Here is a 19,484-nt window from a genome sequence, read left to right as displayed (position 1 = left end):
ATGCTTGTGTACTGTATGATATTTGCATTTCAAACTCAGCTGGGGCACAGTTAGGGCACATTTGATCAGACACACCTCCCTAGAGGCTAAAAAAGAATTCCTTCCAACATCTTCCAAAATATGCAGCATTTGACAATTCTTGTTAGAGAGATTAGATGTTTCAATTTGTCAGTACTGTATGATTTAACGTTAGTTTTATATATAGGCCATAAGAGTCACACAATGGCACAATTGCAGAGAAAGTAATCATATGTCACTTTGGAGTCAGTTATATAAAAGTACAACTGCATTCCATAGTATGTCATGTGAGACTTACATTTTTAATGATGAGGTAAGGATATAGGATTTCTTGTTTTAAAATAGTAAGATTTATTTCTGAATGAAAAAAATCTGATATTTTAATATTCAATCTCAGTGTATTTTACATATACATAATGTTCTTTTTATTTTTTTAAAAAGCACACGATATCTATAAAAACATGACCTTCATTTGCTGTTCTTAATGAGTGTTGAGGTACAGTTGAGGTAATGACATTGTACTGTACAATGTCAATATAATCTCAATTTCACTTTTATATGTCAGAAAATCACCTTTTATTATATCTGTTTTACACATTAACTGGTAGTTTTTTAGTACATTAGAAAACAGCACAGAAAGTGTTTACCTTGTCTCTATAAAAACTGTGAAACATTAAGCAGTTGCAGGGCAGGCCTTTATTAACAAAATTGTCTCAAATGTCATATCTGCCAAATACAGCATTTTTGTTACTGCAGCAAGTTCATGTTTTTTACTCTTTGTTAGTGCGTAAATCTTGATTCATGTCTACTATTGCCTTGCTTTAAATATTTGAATATGAAAAATAATGTGTCACTAATAATATAGAAATCAACAGAAAATACATTAGATGCAGTGGGATATATTTCTAACAAGACGCTAACAGCTAAATTGATTGATTCTCATTCTTTTCTTTGTATGTCAGACTGAAAATTATTTTAATCTAAAAATGATTCCATAAGTCCTCTGAGGTGAGTTAATGGGTAGATAAATGACTACTTGAAATGGACCTTGCTTCCCATAAAGTTTATCTTTTAACTAGCTGGTGTTGAGAATAAGCGTAGAAAGAAGAGGAGAAAGCTATTTGTTGGGGGATATATATGTTTTTTTGCACAGTTTTGAGCAAATATAGATTCATAACAAAAGGATAAATGTTCTAGTATTTTTTTCAATATGTGTTTCCAATCCTTTCATTTCCTTTTTCAAATGTCCTTGGACAGACGTTTCTCGAAGTGTTCCTTCATGCTCTTTACAGTATGTTGATTTTTAAACCTGCATTCTCTTTCTACATCTTAAATGGAATATGGCTTTTGATGAATTGACTGAGTTATAGAAAATTGTTTCTCAATCATTTTCAGCCTGTGAGAAACTAAGATGCAAATGTAGTTGCCGGGAAATTCAATCTACAAAGGAAACATAGTATTGAAAGCCAAGAAGCTGAATTAAGACATAAATCTTCTTTATGAAGGACCCTTTTCCCTAATTAGCAGCAAACCAAACTGGGTGTAGTGATGTACTGATGAGACACTATACAGTATGCAGTAGCACAGTGCTGATTAATGTACTTCAGATGTATATCTTCAGCTATATATTATTTAGCCTGTATTTGCAGAAGCGGTTAGAAAATGGATGGATGGAAGAAGTGTACTATTTGTGAAAGGTGTTTGAGATTTTTAGAAAACTTAAATTGGCAGATGACTGGGGCTGTATCTGACCGTATCTTTAGTATTTGCGCATAAAACAATTTGAAGTCACTTACAAACAGTCCGTCAATTTGTAAAAATGGAACACCCGCAGGTAAAGATGCCGAAACTAATAGGACTGCTTCAAAAAGTAACCACGTGGACTGAACATCACAGATCAAGCTCATAGTTAGAAAAACAAGCAGTAATTCAAACACTGCCCTTAGGCAACTAGCTGCAGAAAGCTAAGAAACTAGCTTCGCCTTGCATTGATATGCAGATATGTCTTTTTCAAAAGCAGGATTTAGGTTACTGTTTTTATTTATTATGCACTGTATAAGACCAAAATATTTTGCTTGTGAGACAGAATTTACCAATCTAAAAATGGGTAAATGTGAAATATAATTCAGATCTTTTTAATTATATCACATTTGATTGATCTTTTTTAGACCTATTGGAATGATTAACAAAATAAATATATATTTATAGATTGTGAAACATCAGGCAGCATAAGACAATTTTATATTGGCAGTTACAAAGCTAAAGTGTTAAAAAACAGATTTTATCATTTTATAGATAAGATCACTTTATTTGCCATATCCAATTTCTTGCATTACTATTTGCATACCCCAGCTTGCTCTCCAGGAGACACACAGGTAGGAAGAGAGCAGCTTGGGGTCAGACCACAGGGTCAGCTATTTATATGGCACTCCTGGAGCAGTTGGGGTTAAGGGCCGTGCTACTCCCAGCAGAGTAAGATTTCTCTGCCAACTGCAGGATTTGAACCTGCAACCTTCCAGCAACAAGTGTAACTGCCATTGGAAGTGGTGGAGGGGAGTCCCCATTACCCGTAAAGCGCTTTGAGTGGAGTATCCAGAAAAGCGCTATATAAGTGTAAGCAATTATTATTATTATAAGTGCAGATCCTTAGCCACAGAGCCACCACTCTACCCCTTTGTGTTCTTCTTACTCACTCTGAGGTAAGATGTGGGTAATACTAATAATAATAATAATTAATTACACTTATATAGCGCTTTTCTGGACACTCCACTCAAAGCGCTTTACAGGTAATGGGGACTCCCCTCCACCACAACTAATGTGCAGCATCCACCTGGATGATGTGACGGCAGCCATAGTGCGCCAGAACGCTCACCACACATCAGCGATCAGTGGGGAGGAGAGCAGAGTAATGGAGCCAATTTATAGAGGGGGATTGTTAGGAGGCCATGATTGATATAGAGCGATGGGAAATTTGGCCAGGACGCCGGGGTACACCCCTACTCTTTTCGAGAAACACCCTGGGATTTTTAATGACCACAGAGAGTCAGGACCTCGGTTTTACGTCTCATCCGAAGGACGGCGCCTGTTTACAGTATAGTGTCCCCGTCACTACACTGGGACATTAGGACCCACATGAGCCGCAGGGTGAGCGCCCCCTGCTGGCCCCACTAACACCTCCAGCAGCAACCTTAGTTGAATAGGGTTAGGGATAACATCAACAAGATGTTGAATAGGAAAACATTCACCTTTATTAAACATAGCTGTTTTGAAGGACGTCGGTGAAAATTCTCAAACATTTTTATGTATGCAGATTAAAAAACATGAATTGATTTTGAGTTATTCAGAAATGGTTAATGTTAGTAACTGCTATTGTTAAAGTGGTTATTGCTACATAAAATGATCATCATTACAATGTCATTGGCCAATCATGTAATTCTGTGCGTTTGGCTCTGCAAGATTACAATATTGCAATTGAAGAGTGCATTCAAGAATTCAAGACTTGAAGGTTTGGAACTTGATTTTGGAAGTAAGGCAGGATATACAGTGGATGGAAGTACAAAACTATAGCTTAAGAGCACTAAGGTGACTAAGAAGTCAAAGGCCTGGACATAAACGAATTAAAGAGTAAATATTTTAATAGTAACATAAATAAGCAAGTTATTCAATAACTGTAAATCTTAGAACAGGCAATCCTTGGACACCTCTTGCTTACATGCATTTTCAGGATTGGCCTAGAGCCAGGAAAGGAAAGCCCCGAAAGGACCCATTAACTCAGCAGGGAGAGCAAGAGGCTCGAATGTGCTGTGTAGTAAGTAAATGCAGTCCTGGTGACAGGGTTTTTCACTGGCAGAAGGAAAGAGGAGACTGAGCAACCAGGCTTAAGAAAAAAAATACAGTGTTCTGGCCAGGGATATGTGCATCGTCTTTATTTCTTTTACATGTAATTTGCATAATTTGGTGTTGTGCTCATGAGCCTGCTAGGTGGCTACAAGAAAAAGACTAGTTACGATGGGTATGAATCTTTGCAGTTGGTCGACAGCAGCGCAGACTTCAGTAACGGGGAGACAACCGGCAGCACACACGGTGGGAGCTCATCAGTCAAAGTGAATCTTGCAGGCAGACAGGAGGACTACAGCACCATGGACAGCTCAGGTAAAGACTCCGACAACAAGACGTACTGTATGCTTCTCGTTTGTGTCTGGGCGTAACGCTACACCACTGCCTTGAATGCTGAAATGTGCACGGGTGTTGCTGCGTTTTTGTGGTACATTTGGAACCGATTAATATTTTTATAATAACTTGATACTTGTTATTTAGTATTTGCACCGATTTCCCCGAGGTTGTATTTCGCTTTCCTTCTTTAAGTGATCAGGTGTTTTGCGTCGTTATCTCCCCATTATAAACCCTGCTATGCAAATTTTATTGAGATCACAGCGTCCAATTTGTCATGCTGAAATATGCTACGCTGCTGAAGTTGGAGCATAGTGTAAAATAGCAATGAAGTAATGTTGGTGAGGGACCACTTTGTATCTGTATACTTCTAGATTAGAAGCTACTGTCTTTTACACCCGATTGAGATCGTAAGTGAAATGTACATGAGTAATAAAACCGTATTGAAACTATTTTTTGTATTGTTGTGGCTGTATAAAATGTCTGCATCGCAGAAGTTTTTTCATCCTTTTATGAATGCCGTGTTAGAATACTGCAGATGATCGGTGCAGCGTGAATATATAATATAAAGTCAGTATTTTTTGACGAATGTCCACAGTCTGCCTTGCACGCTCGCTAAACCGCAAAAATACGTCAGGTCTGGTTTACGTCAGCTGTTGGTGTTTCACTTCGATTGCATTTTGATCGCTGGGGCAGGTGGAAGATCCCATCCCTGTTTCAGACAAAAATCACCGAAAACCGACTGCCACGAATAGACAGTTGTTCAGTGGGAGGTTCGCTGCAGTGCACTGAAAAATGAGGAGGCCTCTGGGACTCAGCCCCTGTGAAATCATAATGCAATCACCGAGCTTTCAGTGATAGCATAGTATCAGTTAAGCTCATTACATACAGTACAGTAGGCCTCTCCTTTATGGGCCACATCATCTTACTGTTTAGAGTCATTATCCTTTCAGGGGTAGAACACAGCTTTGGGGCTTTCAGCAGTTAAACAATTAACATTTAAAGTCAAATAGTTTTTGCACAGACAGAACGTGTGTAGGTGCAGACTATCAGCAGGAAAGCATTTGTGACACAGGCTCTTTGTCCAGTTCAGCACGTTTTGCATCACTGTTTTGTTTGTGTTGTACCGCTTAACCTTTGTTGTTGATGAATCTCAGCATACAGGTGTTCAAAAACAGTTATACAGTAGCTGCATGAACGATTTCATATTTTTAGCTTCTGGAAATTCATTTAGATTATTGCTCTTTTTAATTGGTCAGTATCTGTATATTTATAATACCATTTTAATGCATGTCTGGTATGATACGTGTGGTGTTATGTTTACTTTGAAAAGATGTTCTGCATAATATTCCCATTATTTTGGTTACCAATTTAGGTATAAAATGCAGAAGCAACAGCTGCAATTTGTACACTAAAATGTGCTATTTTTTAAGTCTGAAAATATATTGGGTTTCTTTGAAAGGAGGAATATTGTTAACCACGCTGACAATTTTGAAAACTATAGTACACAAGATATTTAGGAAATTAAATATTATTAATATTAAAAAGTGAAGACCAGACCAGAAAGGTCAGAACTCATGCTGGTTTCAGGAGCAATGAGTTACTAGAAAGACACCCCCTGGATGGGACACTGATCTCACAGAGCCTATCTAGCAAAGCTACTCCCCATTCATATAGCTGGCTGGACTGGAGCAAATGGGGTAGCAGCAGAATTCGCAGCAGGGGCCTTAACCAAAATCCTATCAGTTAAGAGCCTGAAGCTGATCCACTCTGCTAACACTCATAGCATTTTTAGTGTAGTAACCTTTGTCCCTAGCATCTTTTTTGGAAACTTAATAACTTAATGAGGGAAGTCTTATGGGCTATTTTGTTTCCTGAAGCTGTATCCATAAATTAAATGCAGTGTGTGCCTTCATGTAATTTTTAGGAGCACTGCATGTGTCACTATGGCAATGATAAGAGTATAGAACCCTAGTAAGGATTTGTAAAATAACCCTGTGAATTATAATTACTCAGCTGTTTGAGGTTTGCAGATAATTGTTCAAAGGAAATTGCTGCGGAACAAAAGCCCGGCTTTTCCAAATTTGGAAAGGAAATCCAAGAGATAGTGAACTATGGTATGCTCATTTAAATGTGGAATACATCAGCATAAGAACAAAGGAGAAATGTTCTCTATAATGGCCTACAGTATATGGTAGGTTTAGGGGTATCACATTAAAAGCTGATGAATTGGATTTTCTGAGTTACTATTTCACGTACACTTATAACTCTCTTTGTTCTGAGTTTTAGGTCTTTGGTAGAACTGGTTATTTCCACACTCCACACATACATCCTGTGAAGTTACTGTTCACATGTCTATGCGTAATCTTCATATAGAAATGTCTCTTCAGTCGCATACAAATGTTTGTTTCAATAACACTTGAACTCCTTTCACATGTAAACAACATGAGAGTCTACTGTTCTGCAGATAAGACAGTGCCAAGAGATTATCTCAAATAAAGGTTTCCTATACAACAGCATTTCACAATGCAGAAACCCACCTTTAATCTGTTGAGGCAATCACCATATCACCACTGAGAACTACACAGACTAATTTCAAGTAACGCTTGGGCATGCTTTTAAAGTGGTTATTACAAGGCTACCTGCAGGTTTAGTACATAGTTTCAAAAGACATCACTTCTAAACTACAATGACATTTATCAATAAGCATAATCAAAAAGATAATCGGGCCCTCTTCCATTGGGTCATTTGAATTCCATTTTGTAAGCTTGAAAATGTAGAATAAAAACCAATAGTAGTCTCTTGTTGTATATGGTGGTTATTTCAACAGCTTAAAGGTGAAAAGAGGTACTGTAGATGTAAACAGAGTATATTTACAAGAAATATTATCAGAGACATTAAAGGATCCCCTAGTGCAGTCTTCTTTAAGTTACCCTGTGTAACTTGTAGAGTGAGGAGATGGAGGACTTACAAAATGTAAGGGCATCTGACATGATCATTTATTTTTTTACCCTAGATTGCTTTTTGTTTGAAATTTCAGATTTGGACCCTTGCTGAAACATAACTAAAATGCTTAAGTAACCCTTCGGTGCCTGCTTTTTAAAATAAAGTATATCAAGATGTGATAGGCAGTCTATTTACATTTTATATTGGGGCCAGCCAGATCTTTTTTATTCCACACACAAGCCACACCACTTGTTAAAATTTGACCTTTTCCAAACGCTTTCCATTTTCTGAAAATTTAGCAGTAGGAGAAAAAAAACATGCTGGTGTAAGTGTGAAGACGATGACGTATCTTATCAAGAGATATCCAGACTACAGCTCACATGTTCTGCCATGCCGCGCAGGAATCCTACAGGCAGACTGAGTCACGGTCCTGATTTCATCTCATAAGATTCATAATTCATTAGATGAACAATGCTTCTTAAACGTCTTCTTGTACATTAATACCTTAAAGCAGGCAGAAGCGTCCCAATATTACTTGTTTATCTTTGTCAGAGTGCGTGCTGTGTGTGTTTGTAAGACGTCAAATCTGGTCACTTAAAGGTGCTTCATCTCCAGATATGGAGGCCAGCTATGGAGGTGGGCTGCTGGATATGGTGAAGGGAGGGGCAGGAAGGCTGTTCAGCAACCTCAAGGACAACCTCAAAGACACCCTGAAGGACACCTCTTCCAAGGTGATGCATTCTGTAGCAAAGTAAGTCACAAGGCTTTTATGTACCGCTTGTCTCTTCTTGAATTTCTTTCATCTGTTGAATCTCTTGGTGTATTAACTGCACAAGCCACTTCCATTATCTTGTGGTTGGCAGTGAAAGTGGCTTGATTATTTTACACAATGATCCAATAAGAAATTGGGTACAAATGAGAAAAATGACAGGTTTTTAGAATGTGGTTTGAGCCTTTTAATTTGTCAAAGTAAAAAAAAAACAACAACTGAAAATATATATGGTGGGTGCCAATTTCAATTCAGTAATATTCTTATTTGAATTGGAGTAAATTCTTTTTGCTAAGGCTATATTTGCATATTAATTCCTGGTGATGGTTCCCTACTCAAATTGATCAGTCAGTTTAAAAAACAAGGAATACTTTAAGTGATGGTAAAACGCATTTACCATGCTTGATTATTGAAAATGTAAATTATGCTTGAAAATTTTAAATCCATATGGAAGGCATGTGCAAAATTGAATAAAATACATCTTAAATTATACTGATTTAAACTTTTTTTAGTATTTTCACAGTGGGCAAAGCAACAGTACACACATTACCAGCCTGAAAACCTGCTGACATTTTCTTTTGCTGTTTGAAAAAGAATTGAAATGGGCTCGTAGATTTGGATATTACTGTGAAAAGAATAGCAGCTCTAGTCTGAAAGATAGATTTTGTTTATTTCAGCCACCAGCATGTTTGTTCATAAGAGCAATGAAAAAAGTCTATAAACATAATATGTATTTGTCTACATTTGCATATCTGAAGTGTAGAAGCAAGTAAATAAGAAGTAAATTGTAAGGGGAATCAATAACCATTGAGTTGAGTTAGAAGTGTGTTAGAATGTTTCCCTGTGGGTTCTGCACTGTTGAGTATTTACGTAATAGAATACAGAGCATTTCAAGGGATATGACGTGATTTAAAATGACCAAAAATTGAGAACCCTACAAATAGTGAAGGAAGCAGCTGATTTTCTGTCATTAATGTGTCATATGTACTAGCCACTTGAAACACAGGCGAGGAAGGACTCCTCAGTGCAAAGCACATTTCGTCATGAAATGGCCAACGAGATCAGAATTTTGAGGTGGCAGTTTTCACTTGATTATCTTTTTTTTCCAACCTGCAAGCTAGGTGGAGGAAGAAAGCTTAAAAGAAAGAAAGAAAGCAAGCAAGCAAGCAAGGCTAAAGGAAAGATGAAAAAGGATCAGTGGAGATTGGAGTGATAGTGGATCCGCCATGGTTCACTATTGTTGTTGCTACTGCCAGTGTCTGGCAGTACCTCTCTCTGAGAAGCTGCTGACCTTAAGTGCCTCACAAAGGGGATCTGTGTTGCTTGACAGGGGCAGTCCTTCTGAGGACATCATTTTAGAGCTATCTGCCTTGTCTCGGCCACCATTCTAAGGATTCCTCTGGCAGTGCAGGAATTTGGCTGTGGAAAGTGCAAGGAGTTCATGTGCAGATAGACACTTGTTCATGTATTATTAACATTATTGAGCTTTCTAATAGATTATGTCTTTCCTTCCTCCCTTGTTGAAAAGTAGCTTATTTATATCATGATTACATAATATTGTTTAAATAATATGTTGTCTCAGAGTCAGAGGAAAAAAAATCTTTGTCTATAGAATATCTTATAACACAGGGTTTATCGCCATTTTATATTTCCATGAGACATGTCTTTAATTGTTGAAGCCTCGTATGACATCCATTGTATAACTCTACAGCTGTAGATAACAGTTGATCCTCAGATGCCTGTTTTTTGTGGTCATGTTACCCTCCTCAAATATTCAATTTTGCTGATTTGCCAATTAGTTAACAGTGCTACTCCACAGTCTAATGCATAATAAATCTAAATATGAAAAAATATTGTAATATTTATGCATGCATAAAAAGTCAAGAGAAAGGTTGTTTCTAAAGTTGTTTGATTTTTATGCAGTAATAGAGAGTTTTTTGGTTGTTGGTGTGTGCCAAGGACCAGACGTACTTGGTTTGCTTCAGTGCAGTGATTTATCACATTTTTGCTTTGTTTTTCCACTTTGAAAGCAAGGATTTAAGAATGCTTAATAAATCCACCCGTTGGAACAGCAGAAGGTTCACAGAGTAAAATAAGACGGCAGACAGAGGACATTTAGTGTTGTGGCTAAAGCTCAAAACTATCCTGAACTTTGAAGAAAGGCTCTTTAATTTTTCCCGTTACTACCTCCTCCCACCCCCAGAGAGCTTCTAAAGTTTTCACTTTCATGAAATGCAAGTGTTTAGTTGGCTGGGTTTTTGTTGCTAACTGTGTGCTGGGGTCTTGTATACAGTATTTCTATGCTTTTATTCAATACAGTAGCTTTAGTCAATGCAATAGTCTGAAAATTGAGCTTGCAATTATGATTTACTTTATGGATCCTGCATGTTTTCTGTGTACACGACATGGATAAGTCACTGGTGTTCACACTCATGTAAACTTGCCTTCTTGTAAGATGCATCCCTGTTTGCATTTTGTGTTTCCATTTTAATATGTAAGGTTTTGGATACTTCAGCAGGATAGTTCCCTTTGGAATGCTGCATAACACTGAGCTGAACATACAGATAAATCATAGGAGGAAGCTGTTAACATACTGTATACAGAGCAAAGTACATACTGTATGTACAGTAGATATGACATTGACTATGTTGCATCCAATAACTCACAATCGGCTATACTGTACAATGACAAGTGCCTTAAAATCTTGTGTTGATTTGATCTAACTGATTTCGAGATCAAGTGGATTGTGACATGAATTTATGTGATAGATTTTCTTTATACAATCAAATGTAATACATCATAGTGTGGCTCTGTGGCTAAGGATCGGTGCCTGTGACTGGAAGGTTGACGGTTCAAATCCTGCAGTCGGCAGAGGAATCCTTCTCTGTTGAGCAAGGCCCTTAACCCTAACTGCTCCAGGGGTGTTGTACAATGGCTGACCCTGTGCTCTGACCCCAAGCTTCTCTCCCTGTCTGTGTGTCTATGTCTCATGGAGAGCAAGCTGGGGTATGTGAAAAGATGAATTCCTAATGCAAGAAATTGTATAGGGCTAATAAAGCAACATTATTACATTATGTACAACAAATAATTTAAGAAAGTTTCATTTTGACTAAATGAAATGTGACTGTTCTTTTACTCAAAGTGTCTAAGCCTGATAATATCATATATTCGTATTTTATTCCAGTGAACAGACGTTCGAATAGTACAGTTCCTTTCAATTATCTCCTTATGTGGTTTGCCGGTGACACACTCTTGACAAATCTTAACAGCTTATTGGAATGGATTGTCTGTTCCAGAACAAAGTGCAAATGACTTCTCAGTCCAAAGCGAGACGTTCATCTCATTTCTGTCACCATTGTGGCTTATTCTGCTATATATTCTACTGCAGATAACAAAGAACGGCAGTGTGAAAAAATGTGTGTACTTCTTTTTGCTAATATGAAAAATATCTGCTTGTCTGAATTTCAGTTATACAAAAGGGGAGCTTGACATTTCCTACATTACTTCACGCATTATAGGTAAGTAATGTATTTTTTATTTTTACTATTTTTGAGTTTTTTGGAATACCTGCTCGTACACTATACTAAAGCAATGTGACAGGCACATTGAGTGCGTCATGACTTATAATGTGTATAACCATGGCTGGTTCAAAACATATATCCTCATGCTTCTGTTGCAGCTGATGGTGGTTGTAAAACTCATGTATACTACAGGTGAAAGAACAAAATGAAATGAAGAATTGTTACATTCAGCGTTTCCTTAATTTACTCTCACTATGTGCAGTATTACTAAAAAACAGTGGATGAGTAGGACATCTTTGAATGCATCTGTCTTTGAGTTCGAGACCAAACTCTAACCTCTGACCAAACTCACAAGTTAGTGTTACAAGCATAATGTTCAGCTCCATTCGACCCTTGCAGTGTTCATTCAAAGGCAGTAGACATAACTCAAGCTTACCCAGTGAAGAGATTAGTTATTCAGATGAACAGGAGGTATTGATTTTGAATCCAGTAAAAGGCTCCCTTAATATACAGTAATAATTAAGATAATAATATACAAAAGTATCTAAAACCAAATTTATTTGGACCTTATTTATTTATTTTTTTAATATTTTATTTTTTCTACCACTGCACTGAACCTATCCAGAAGTCCGCTAGTCTTTTTTGAAGAACTTAATGTAGAATTATAAGCATGCATTGAACATGTACTGTAATTAGTCATAAAGTCCAAACATGCTTTTTGTTCTGTATTTAATCAAGTAATTACATTTACAGTGGTGTGAAAAAGTGTTTGCCCCCTTCCTGATTTCTTATTTTGTTGCATGTTTGTCACAAAATTTGGATTTTTTTTCCCTTAATAATAAAAACCTTCATTTAAAAACTGCATTTTGTGTTTACTTGTGTTATCTTTGTCTAATATTTCAATTCGTTTGATGATCTGAAACATTTCAGTGTGACAAACATGCAAAAAAATAAGAAATCAGGAAGGGGGCAAACACTTTTTCACACCACTGTATATAATGCTTTTCATCCCAAAGAGGACCACGGGGTTTACATGTGCAGGAGAACCCTACACTTCATCCACCCCTCTGAAGAGCAGAGCCCATCTTGGTGATGCTCGGCAGTCTCTATCTGTCTGCAGCCCCACTATGCAGCAGTTCATATGGAGAAGTGAGAAATTGGTTCACCAAATGGATTGGTGGTACAAATCTTAGGTAGGCTTGTTTGGAAGAGAGGAATTTAGCCAGAGGAATAGGAGGCTGATACCCCTATTTGATTGTTGAAGTCCATCCATCTATCCATTTTCACTCCGCTTTTCCTGGTGAGGGTTGTGGTTGCAGCCAGCCCTGTCCCCACCAACAGATTCTAGCTCTCCCCCATGGATCGCCACCTTGTCGTGGTGGTGGGGCTTGTGTACAGTACCCCAGGGATGCGTCATCTGGAGTCTTATGCTCCTGGTAGGATTTCCTTTGGCGTTCAAGTCTGAGTTGAGAGGTCAGACAAAAGAACGGTCTAAAAAAGACCCTCATGACAGGACATGACAGGACAAACTCAGATCGAATGCACCCTGCCCGGGACAGGGTTACCGGGACCTGCCCCTGGAGCCAGGCCAGGGGGGTGGCGTTTGCCGGCGAGCACCTGGTGGCCGGGCTCAGCCCGAAAAGGCAATGTGGGGCTGTCTTGTGAGCTCACCACCTGCAAAAGGAAGGGAGAGAATCAAATGCGATGCCAGTCTAGTGGCAGGCATAAGTGGAAAGTGTGGAAGTCTACAACGGAATTTAATCTGGATGCTGGGGCTGATACCCCAATTCTTCTGGACAGTGCTATGAGGTGCTTAATGGCTGAGTCATCTTGACCTTGATTAATGATCTCATGCGAAAGACAGCACTGCCTATGGCACAGTTGTCCTGCATATCATACTAGAGTATTGGCTGGTAAATTCTGGTCCTGATGGAAGACTGCCACCTACTGGTCCACGACCACTTACTACAGTAACCAGGTTGTCCTAAGAGGTCTTAGTATCTAAATCCTATTTTAGTATTGCAAAGCAGTCTAGGTTTTTTTATCAGTATTCAAATAGCCACTACATCAAATCAAGATAAGAGATGTTACCTCAAGGAAACAGCATTTTTGTTATTGCATTCAAACCTGTACTGATGCATCTTAATTCATTGTGAGGCTCTGCTACAATGCTGGTGGCATCTGAGGAGATATTATGGTTAAAGATGGTGCTTCTCATTCGCAGACAATATTATTGTAACTCTGACACAGTCCATTAGGCTTCAGTTCAAAGCTAAGTCAACAGTATGAGTACTCATTATCCAAGATCAGGCCTGTCAATAAAAGACAGTTTCTTGCATCAAGGGTGATATAATCACAAGTGGCAACATGCAAGATGTTTTCCCATTCAGGTCTTTTAAATGAGAACTAATTTCTGCAGAGTGTTCTTTTCAAATGCTGACCATTTTTCAGCTCTTACTGTGTGTTATTTAGTGACTCAATGCAGTGATGAAATCCTTGAACTTTACTATTATTGTAGTGATGATTACATCAGATGCTGAGTTTATAGTGTTCCTATACTGTGTTGATCCATTAATGTGCTTGCTGCACCTTGACTGTAGTAAATGGGGAAAAAGGCAGTTCCCAAGAGAGGTGACATATCTAAAACGGGGTTTTATGTTATGGAGAATCTTGAGGAGAAATCTCTCTCTATACTCCCTTTTAGTAGTAACTGCATGTGTCTGTTTTCTATGTATACAAAATTAAAAGGATTATAGTTGGCTTTTACTCACAAAACAACATACTGTATTGTAACTGATTTTCTGTAAGTGTAAGTTTGTTGTGTTTGGTCTAAAATGAGACTGAATCCAGCAGCATGAAAGGTGTGTGTTTGTACATATAGTAAATGTGAATGTGTCCCTTGCTTGTGTAGTGATGTCTTACCCGGCTGAAACTGTGGAGATTGGATACAGGAATCACATTGAAGATGTCCGGTCATTCTTAGACTCCAGGCACATGGATCACTACACAGTCTTCAACCTGTCTCAGAAGGTCTACCGCATTGCCAAGTTTCATAACAGGGTGCGTAAGGCCTTTAAAAATTAATATACAGTAAGTGTTGTAAGACTGTATACCTATACAGACATATAGGCAAATGAACAGGTAAAGGTTTATTCCATGCTGAAAGGAAAAGAAAAGAGACAACATTTCAACTGTGAGGCCTCATTTCAGGATGGAATAAATGTTTACCCGTTCCTTTGCAGCCTCCGCATGCTGACCCAGGTCCCTACTCAAACTTCTACATCCTATGTAGTTTTTCCAAATTAACATAATGATTAGTTTGGGCCTCTTTATGAAAGATATATGTGACAGCTGTTTAACACGTGTAAGTATTAGCATATAGGGTCAGGGAGAGGAGCCAAGTTGTTCAAACCAAACCTACAGTAGATGTTTTGGATCTACAGATATATCGGTGATCTCAATGGACGTACATGTTTGACATTTGCCAGGTGTCCGACTGCAACTGGCCAGCACGGCAAGCCCCCAGTCTACACAACCTGTTCGCTGTGTGTAAAAACATGCACAACTGGCTCAAGCAAAACCCCAAGAACGTCTGTGTCATTCATTGCATGGTAAGAAGAGAAACTAAGGCACCTTGCCTTCTTCACTTTGTTTGCTGCCTGCCATATCTTTTGGGTATGCATGCATTGTGGATTGCACCGTTGCTTCACAATGTGCATTTTGTGTAATAACATGCACCTGGACAAATGTATGCAGTTACAGATTTTAGGCCTTATAAAGGCCTTTATAAAATAACAATAAATAATAATTGGCATTAGCAGTTTAGCTGTTTTTTTTACACTGCATTTACCAAATATGAAACATTGTATGATATTAAAATACATTTTAGAAAAATGACTGCTGTAATTTTGCATACCTTCATCACCAACTTTGATTTGCTCTGCATTGGAGACTCATTCATAACCATTCTGAGTAATGTTTTAGTTGTCTGCAAAGATTTACATGTACTATATGCTTGATCAACTGTTTTTCCACACTATTGTCTAAGGATGGTCGAGCAGCCTCAGGTGTTCTGGTCTGTGCAATGTTCTGCTTCTGTCATCTCTTCAACCATCCAGTTCCTGCCATTCAGTTACTCAACTCCAAGAGGCCTGGCTCAGGCTTATGGCCATCACACAAAAGGTGAGGCACTGGCCTGGTTCCTTAGGAACAAAAAAACCTAAATTTATTGTTTTTCTATTCATGCTTTGCAGTAAAGATAAAAATTGCATTGTCCATATATAACATGTTAAGTATCATAAAATGATCATTTAGGTTATGCACATTTGTTAATGCACATCAGATAGGTAAGTTTAATGGCTGATGCTTTTCTGCTTCTTTTGACTGACTACACAGGCCTGGTGGGTTTTAATTTCATCCTGGCCCTTGTCGGATTTAAACTTTGGAACTTTAGAAAACAAGCTGAATGAATAATGACAGAATCCCGACTGTCAGCTTGAAATGGACTTAGAAATTGTTTTCACAACAGTTGAAAGTGTCTCATTAACAACAGCACTATCCTCTCATTAGAGAAAGAGACAAGTGGGCAAGCTTCTCTAACACACTCATCTGTTATTTAGCACGTGATAGGGGAGTTAGTTTTGGATAATGCAGGTCTCACACTGACTTTAAAGACTGCAGGCTTCCATCGAATTGCATGAGTCACTGTTGTGCGAAACTCTTGAGAGGCCCTAGATAAGTAATCCCAACCATATACAGCATGACCCAAGCCTTAAACTGCAAGGTACCTGGACTGGAGAGCTCCGTCTGCACTCTGAGCAAACAACTTTACAGGTTGAGCCACAGAGGGGCCCATATAGAAATACTGCTTGATGTGATCTGTTATTTTCCATTCCAGGTACATAGGCTACATATGCAGCATGGTGTCGGAGAAGCCCACACTGCCACATTCCAAGCCCCTCGTTATAAAATCAGTCACTTTGAGTCCTGTCCCTTGCTTCAATAAACAGCACACTGGCTGTCGACCTTTCTGTGACATTCTTATTGGGGAAACTAAGATCTTCTCAACAGCACAAGACTACGAAAGGATGAGGTGAGCAGAATCTCTATGTGTTGAGACATCCTGACAGGCGTAGCCTAAATGTTAATCCAGACATGATGCATCGAATAAATTCAGTCAGGGATATTTTAAATCCCAACATTAAGAGGTGAGATTAGCAGGCCTGAATGTAGTGGGGACACTAAAAATAAACGTGGATTTAAAGCTGTGTATAAAAAAGAATAAAAGGTTTCACTTCCACACTGCACCAGAATATTAAGAATATGGTATTGTCTGTCTGGGACAAAATGGCTTGGGCAGTATTTTACTGCATTTGGGTTTCGGTAATGTCAGTGTGTTTGGTGAAGAACGAAGTGAACAAGCATAATGGTAGTATTCTCAGAACAATAGCACAAGCATAGGAGTCAACAAAGCAAAACAACTGATTTTTGTTTTTATTCTTTTATTTTTTTCTTATGAATTTTACAAAACTGCCTTGCCTTGATGCTCTATACTTCCCGCGGGCCTTTCCTGGCAATTCCACAGAGAGTACCGAGTCCAGGAGGGGAAGGTGGTGATTCCAGCGGGTATCAGTGCTCAGGGGGATGTGGTCGTCTCAGTCTTTCACATGAGATCAACAATTGGAGGAAGGCTTCAGGCAAAGGTACACAAAGCCTGTTTCATTGTGGCAACAGTGAGAAATGTGTTTTGTTTTATGAGCCGGAAGGCAAAAAAATATTATATCAGTGGAAACTAAACTCTGGTGGATTGGTTCTGATTTACAAAAGGTTTTTTACAATCATTTGTAATATGCATGCATTTTTTTTAAGGAAAATGTTTTTTTTTGCTTCTAGACATGTTTCTTAGCACTAGGTTTTGAATACGAAATATGTTTGCTTTATAATAAGAAAGCTACAGTCTGCAGTGGAGTAAGCATTCTATATTCATGAATCTGGTGTATTAACTGCAGTTAAATATGGTTTCAATTTTAAGAGTATAGCTTTATACAGGGCTATTAATGAGCACATCTGAGATCATTTTTTCAATTATATGTATTATGAATATTTTAGGGCTTCACAGTGTTCAAGTAGGTAGCAGAGCTACCTCACAGTGCTGGGGACCTGGGGTGCTGTCTCGGTGGAGTTTGAATGTTCTCCCCATGTTCGCATGGGTTTCCTTATGATGTTCTGGTCCCTTCCCATAGTTCAAAAACATACTGGTATGTTAATTGGCTTCTGGGAAAATTGGCCCTAGGTGTGAGTGTGTGCATGTCTGTGTGTCTGCCCTGTGATGGACTAGTGTCCCATCCAGGGTGTACCCTGCCTTGTGCCCGTTGCTTGCTGAGATAAACTTCGGCTCCCCTGCAACCCTGAATTGGAGGAACAGAATATGAATGGATGAACATTTGAACAATTTTTTGACCATATTATTAAATTGCTGGCTTTTTTCCCCAGGTGACAAATACACAGATATTTCAGATACAGTTCCATACTGGCTTCATTGCTCCAGGCACTACAGTGTTAAAGTTTACAAAGTAAGTTTCAGTTTCTTATTATACCATCGCTTTTCTTGTGTGGTTTTGAAAAGACATTTTTAACAAAACTTTGCAGAGTAAAGATAACAGTTTTAACAATTGATTAATTTAACAATTCTGTTGTACCTTGTGAATACATTACTCACTGTTTTTAACCTTAGCCTTCCTAGTACAACTGTATATCAGTGTGCATCTGGTGATGGTGAGCTCTCATTCTGTAATGGTTACTACAGTGTATTACAAGGCCCTTCTGTCACATGTTCAGGGCTGAGTTGGACGCCTGTGATTCCCCAGAGAAATACCCACAACTCTTCCATGTGGTGCTGGACATTGAGGTGGAGAGTGCCGACAAGCAGAAGGATCTCACTCCACCATGGGAGCAGTACCCCACAAAAGACCTGAGCCCCAACATCCTCTTTTCCTGTCATCAGGAACATCAGGATGCCTTAGCAGTTGTAGGTAAGAAATGGTGAAAGAAGTCACACAGACATTGCTCGCCACTGAAGGTTTTGGCAGGATTTTCCATTCTGCGGTAATAGCAAAATGAATTTTTTTACAAGCACTTGAAAAGGGCTACAGCACATCAGAACATTGAAATGCCTGGAATGGACAAATATATCATTAGGAAAGATTCATTAAGCCACAAGAGCAACTGAAATGTTGTTTACTTTTGCAGAATTTACAGTAGTTAAGGTTCTAGGTTGCGAAGGAGTTAGCTGATACAGAGAATCAATTATTCAGTCAATCAATCAATCTAATCTAAACTTACTTAGATCAATCAATCTGCGTATTTACTATGTACTTTAATTAAGACAAAGAGAGCAAATTCTTTACGATGATGATCAGGCCAAGAGGCTCATGGCATGACAAGGGAGGAAACAAAAGTACCATGAAGAAATAAAAGTTTTAAAAAGTGTAAACGTCTGTCTGCTGGGGATCAGCTCTAACATCAACATCTGCTAAATTGAATTGGCATTATTTTAACATTTTCTGTGATTCATGTGTTACCTTTGTGATCCATTGAATTTACTTTATAAGCATATGAGCTTAATGATGAATGTATTGTATTATTTAAACAAATACAGGATCTGGGTACAGTACATCTGTACATTCACATGGGCTAGACCAAGTGTCAGGCCATCCACCATCTTCAATAAAAATGACTGTTTTTAGGGGACAAGAGAAACCTGGAAACTTGAGTGGAGAAAGATGACAGCATTATGCTTGAGTGATAGACTTAAAAGCTATAAAGTTCAAAATTGTATTTTAATATAAACAGCATCAGTCAAGAGCATAGGCACATGACCCTATACTGTGCTAGCCCTGCTTTTTAAGGTGTATAAAGGATAACAACATCTCATGGACTCCAAGAACAGAGATAGCACAAACTCGAAACCTTTTAATTTGGCCTTATATTTTGGCCCTTGCAACTTTAAGTTGAATTTTCAAATGAAAATAACCTTGCAACATGAATCACAAATCAAACTA

The 19,484-nt window shown here is 38.4% G+C and overlaps 1 protein-coding gene across 10 annotated transcripts in view; it reads left to right on the top strand.

Annotated features, from left to right (window-relative positions):
* The window catches only part of dnajc6 (DnaJ (Hsp40) homolog, subfamily C, member 6), a 33,503-nt gene that overhangs the window by 2,777 nt on the left and 11,242 nt on the right, over positions 1-19,484 (top strand). For 5 of the 10 annotated variants that reach the window (XM_088598576.1, XM_088598569.1, XM_088598571.1 and 2 more), the window contains exons 1-10: positions 3,789-4,170; positions 7,735-7,885; positions 11,372-11,421; positions 14,336-14,484; positions 14,913-15,035; positions 15,473-15,606; positions 16,322-16,516; positions 17,009-17,126; positions 17,917-17,996; positions 18,262-18,455. In XM_088598576.1, the coding sequence (XP_088454702.1) occupies positions 3,987-4,170; positions 7,735-7,885; positions 11,372-11,421; positions 14,336-14,484; positions 14,913-15,035; positions 15,473-15,606; positions 16,322-16,516; positions 17,009-17,126; positions 17,917-17,996; positions 18,262-18,455 (1,378 nt within the window). In that variant the 5' untranslated portion in view covers positions 3,789-3,986. Of the gene's footprint in view, positions 1-3,788; positions 4,171-7,734; positions 7,886-11,371; positions 11,422-14,335; positions 14,485-14,912; positions 15,036-15,472; positions 15,607-16,321; positions 16,517-17,008; positions 17,127-17,916; positions 17,997-18,261; positions 18,456-19,484 lie in introns of those variants that run through there. The other 5 variants (XM_088598574.1, XM_088598575.1, XM_088598572.1 and 2 more) reach the window with 3 other exon arrangements.

This window comes from Lepisosteus platostomus, chromosome 11, assembly GCF_059453375.1.
Source record: "Lepisosteus platostomus isolate fLepPlt1 chromosome 11, fLepPlt1.hap1, whole genome shotgun sequence".
NCBI classification, from domain to species: domain Eukaryota; kingdom Metazoa; phylum Chordata; class Actinopteri; order Semionotiformes; family Lepisosteidae; genus Lepisosteus; species Lepisosteus platostomus.
Note: the sequence above shows the minus strand (reverse complement) of the source record. Positions and strands in the feature narration are given on the sequence as shown.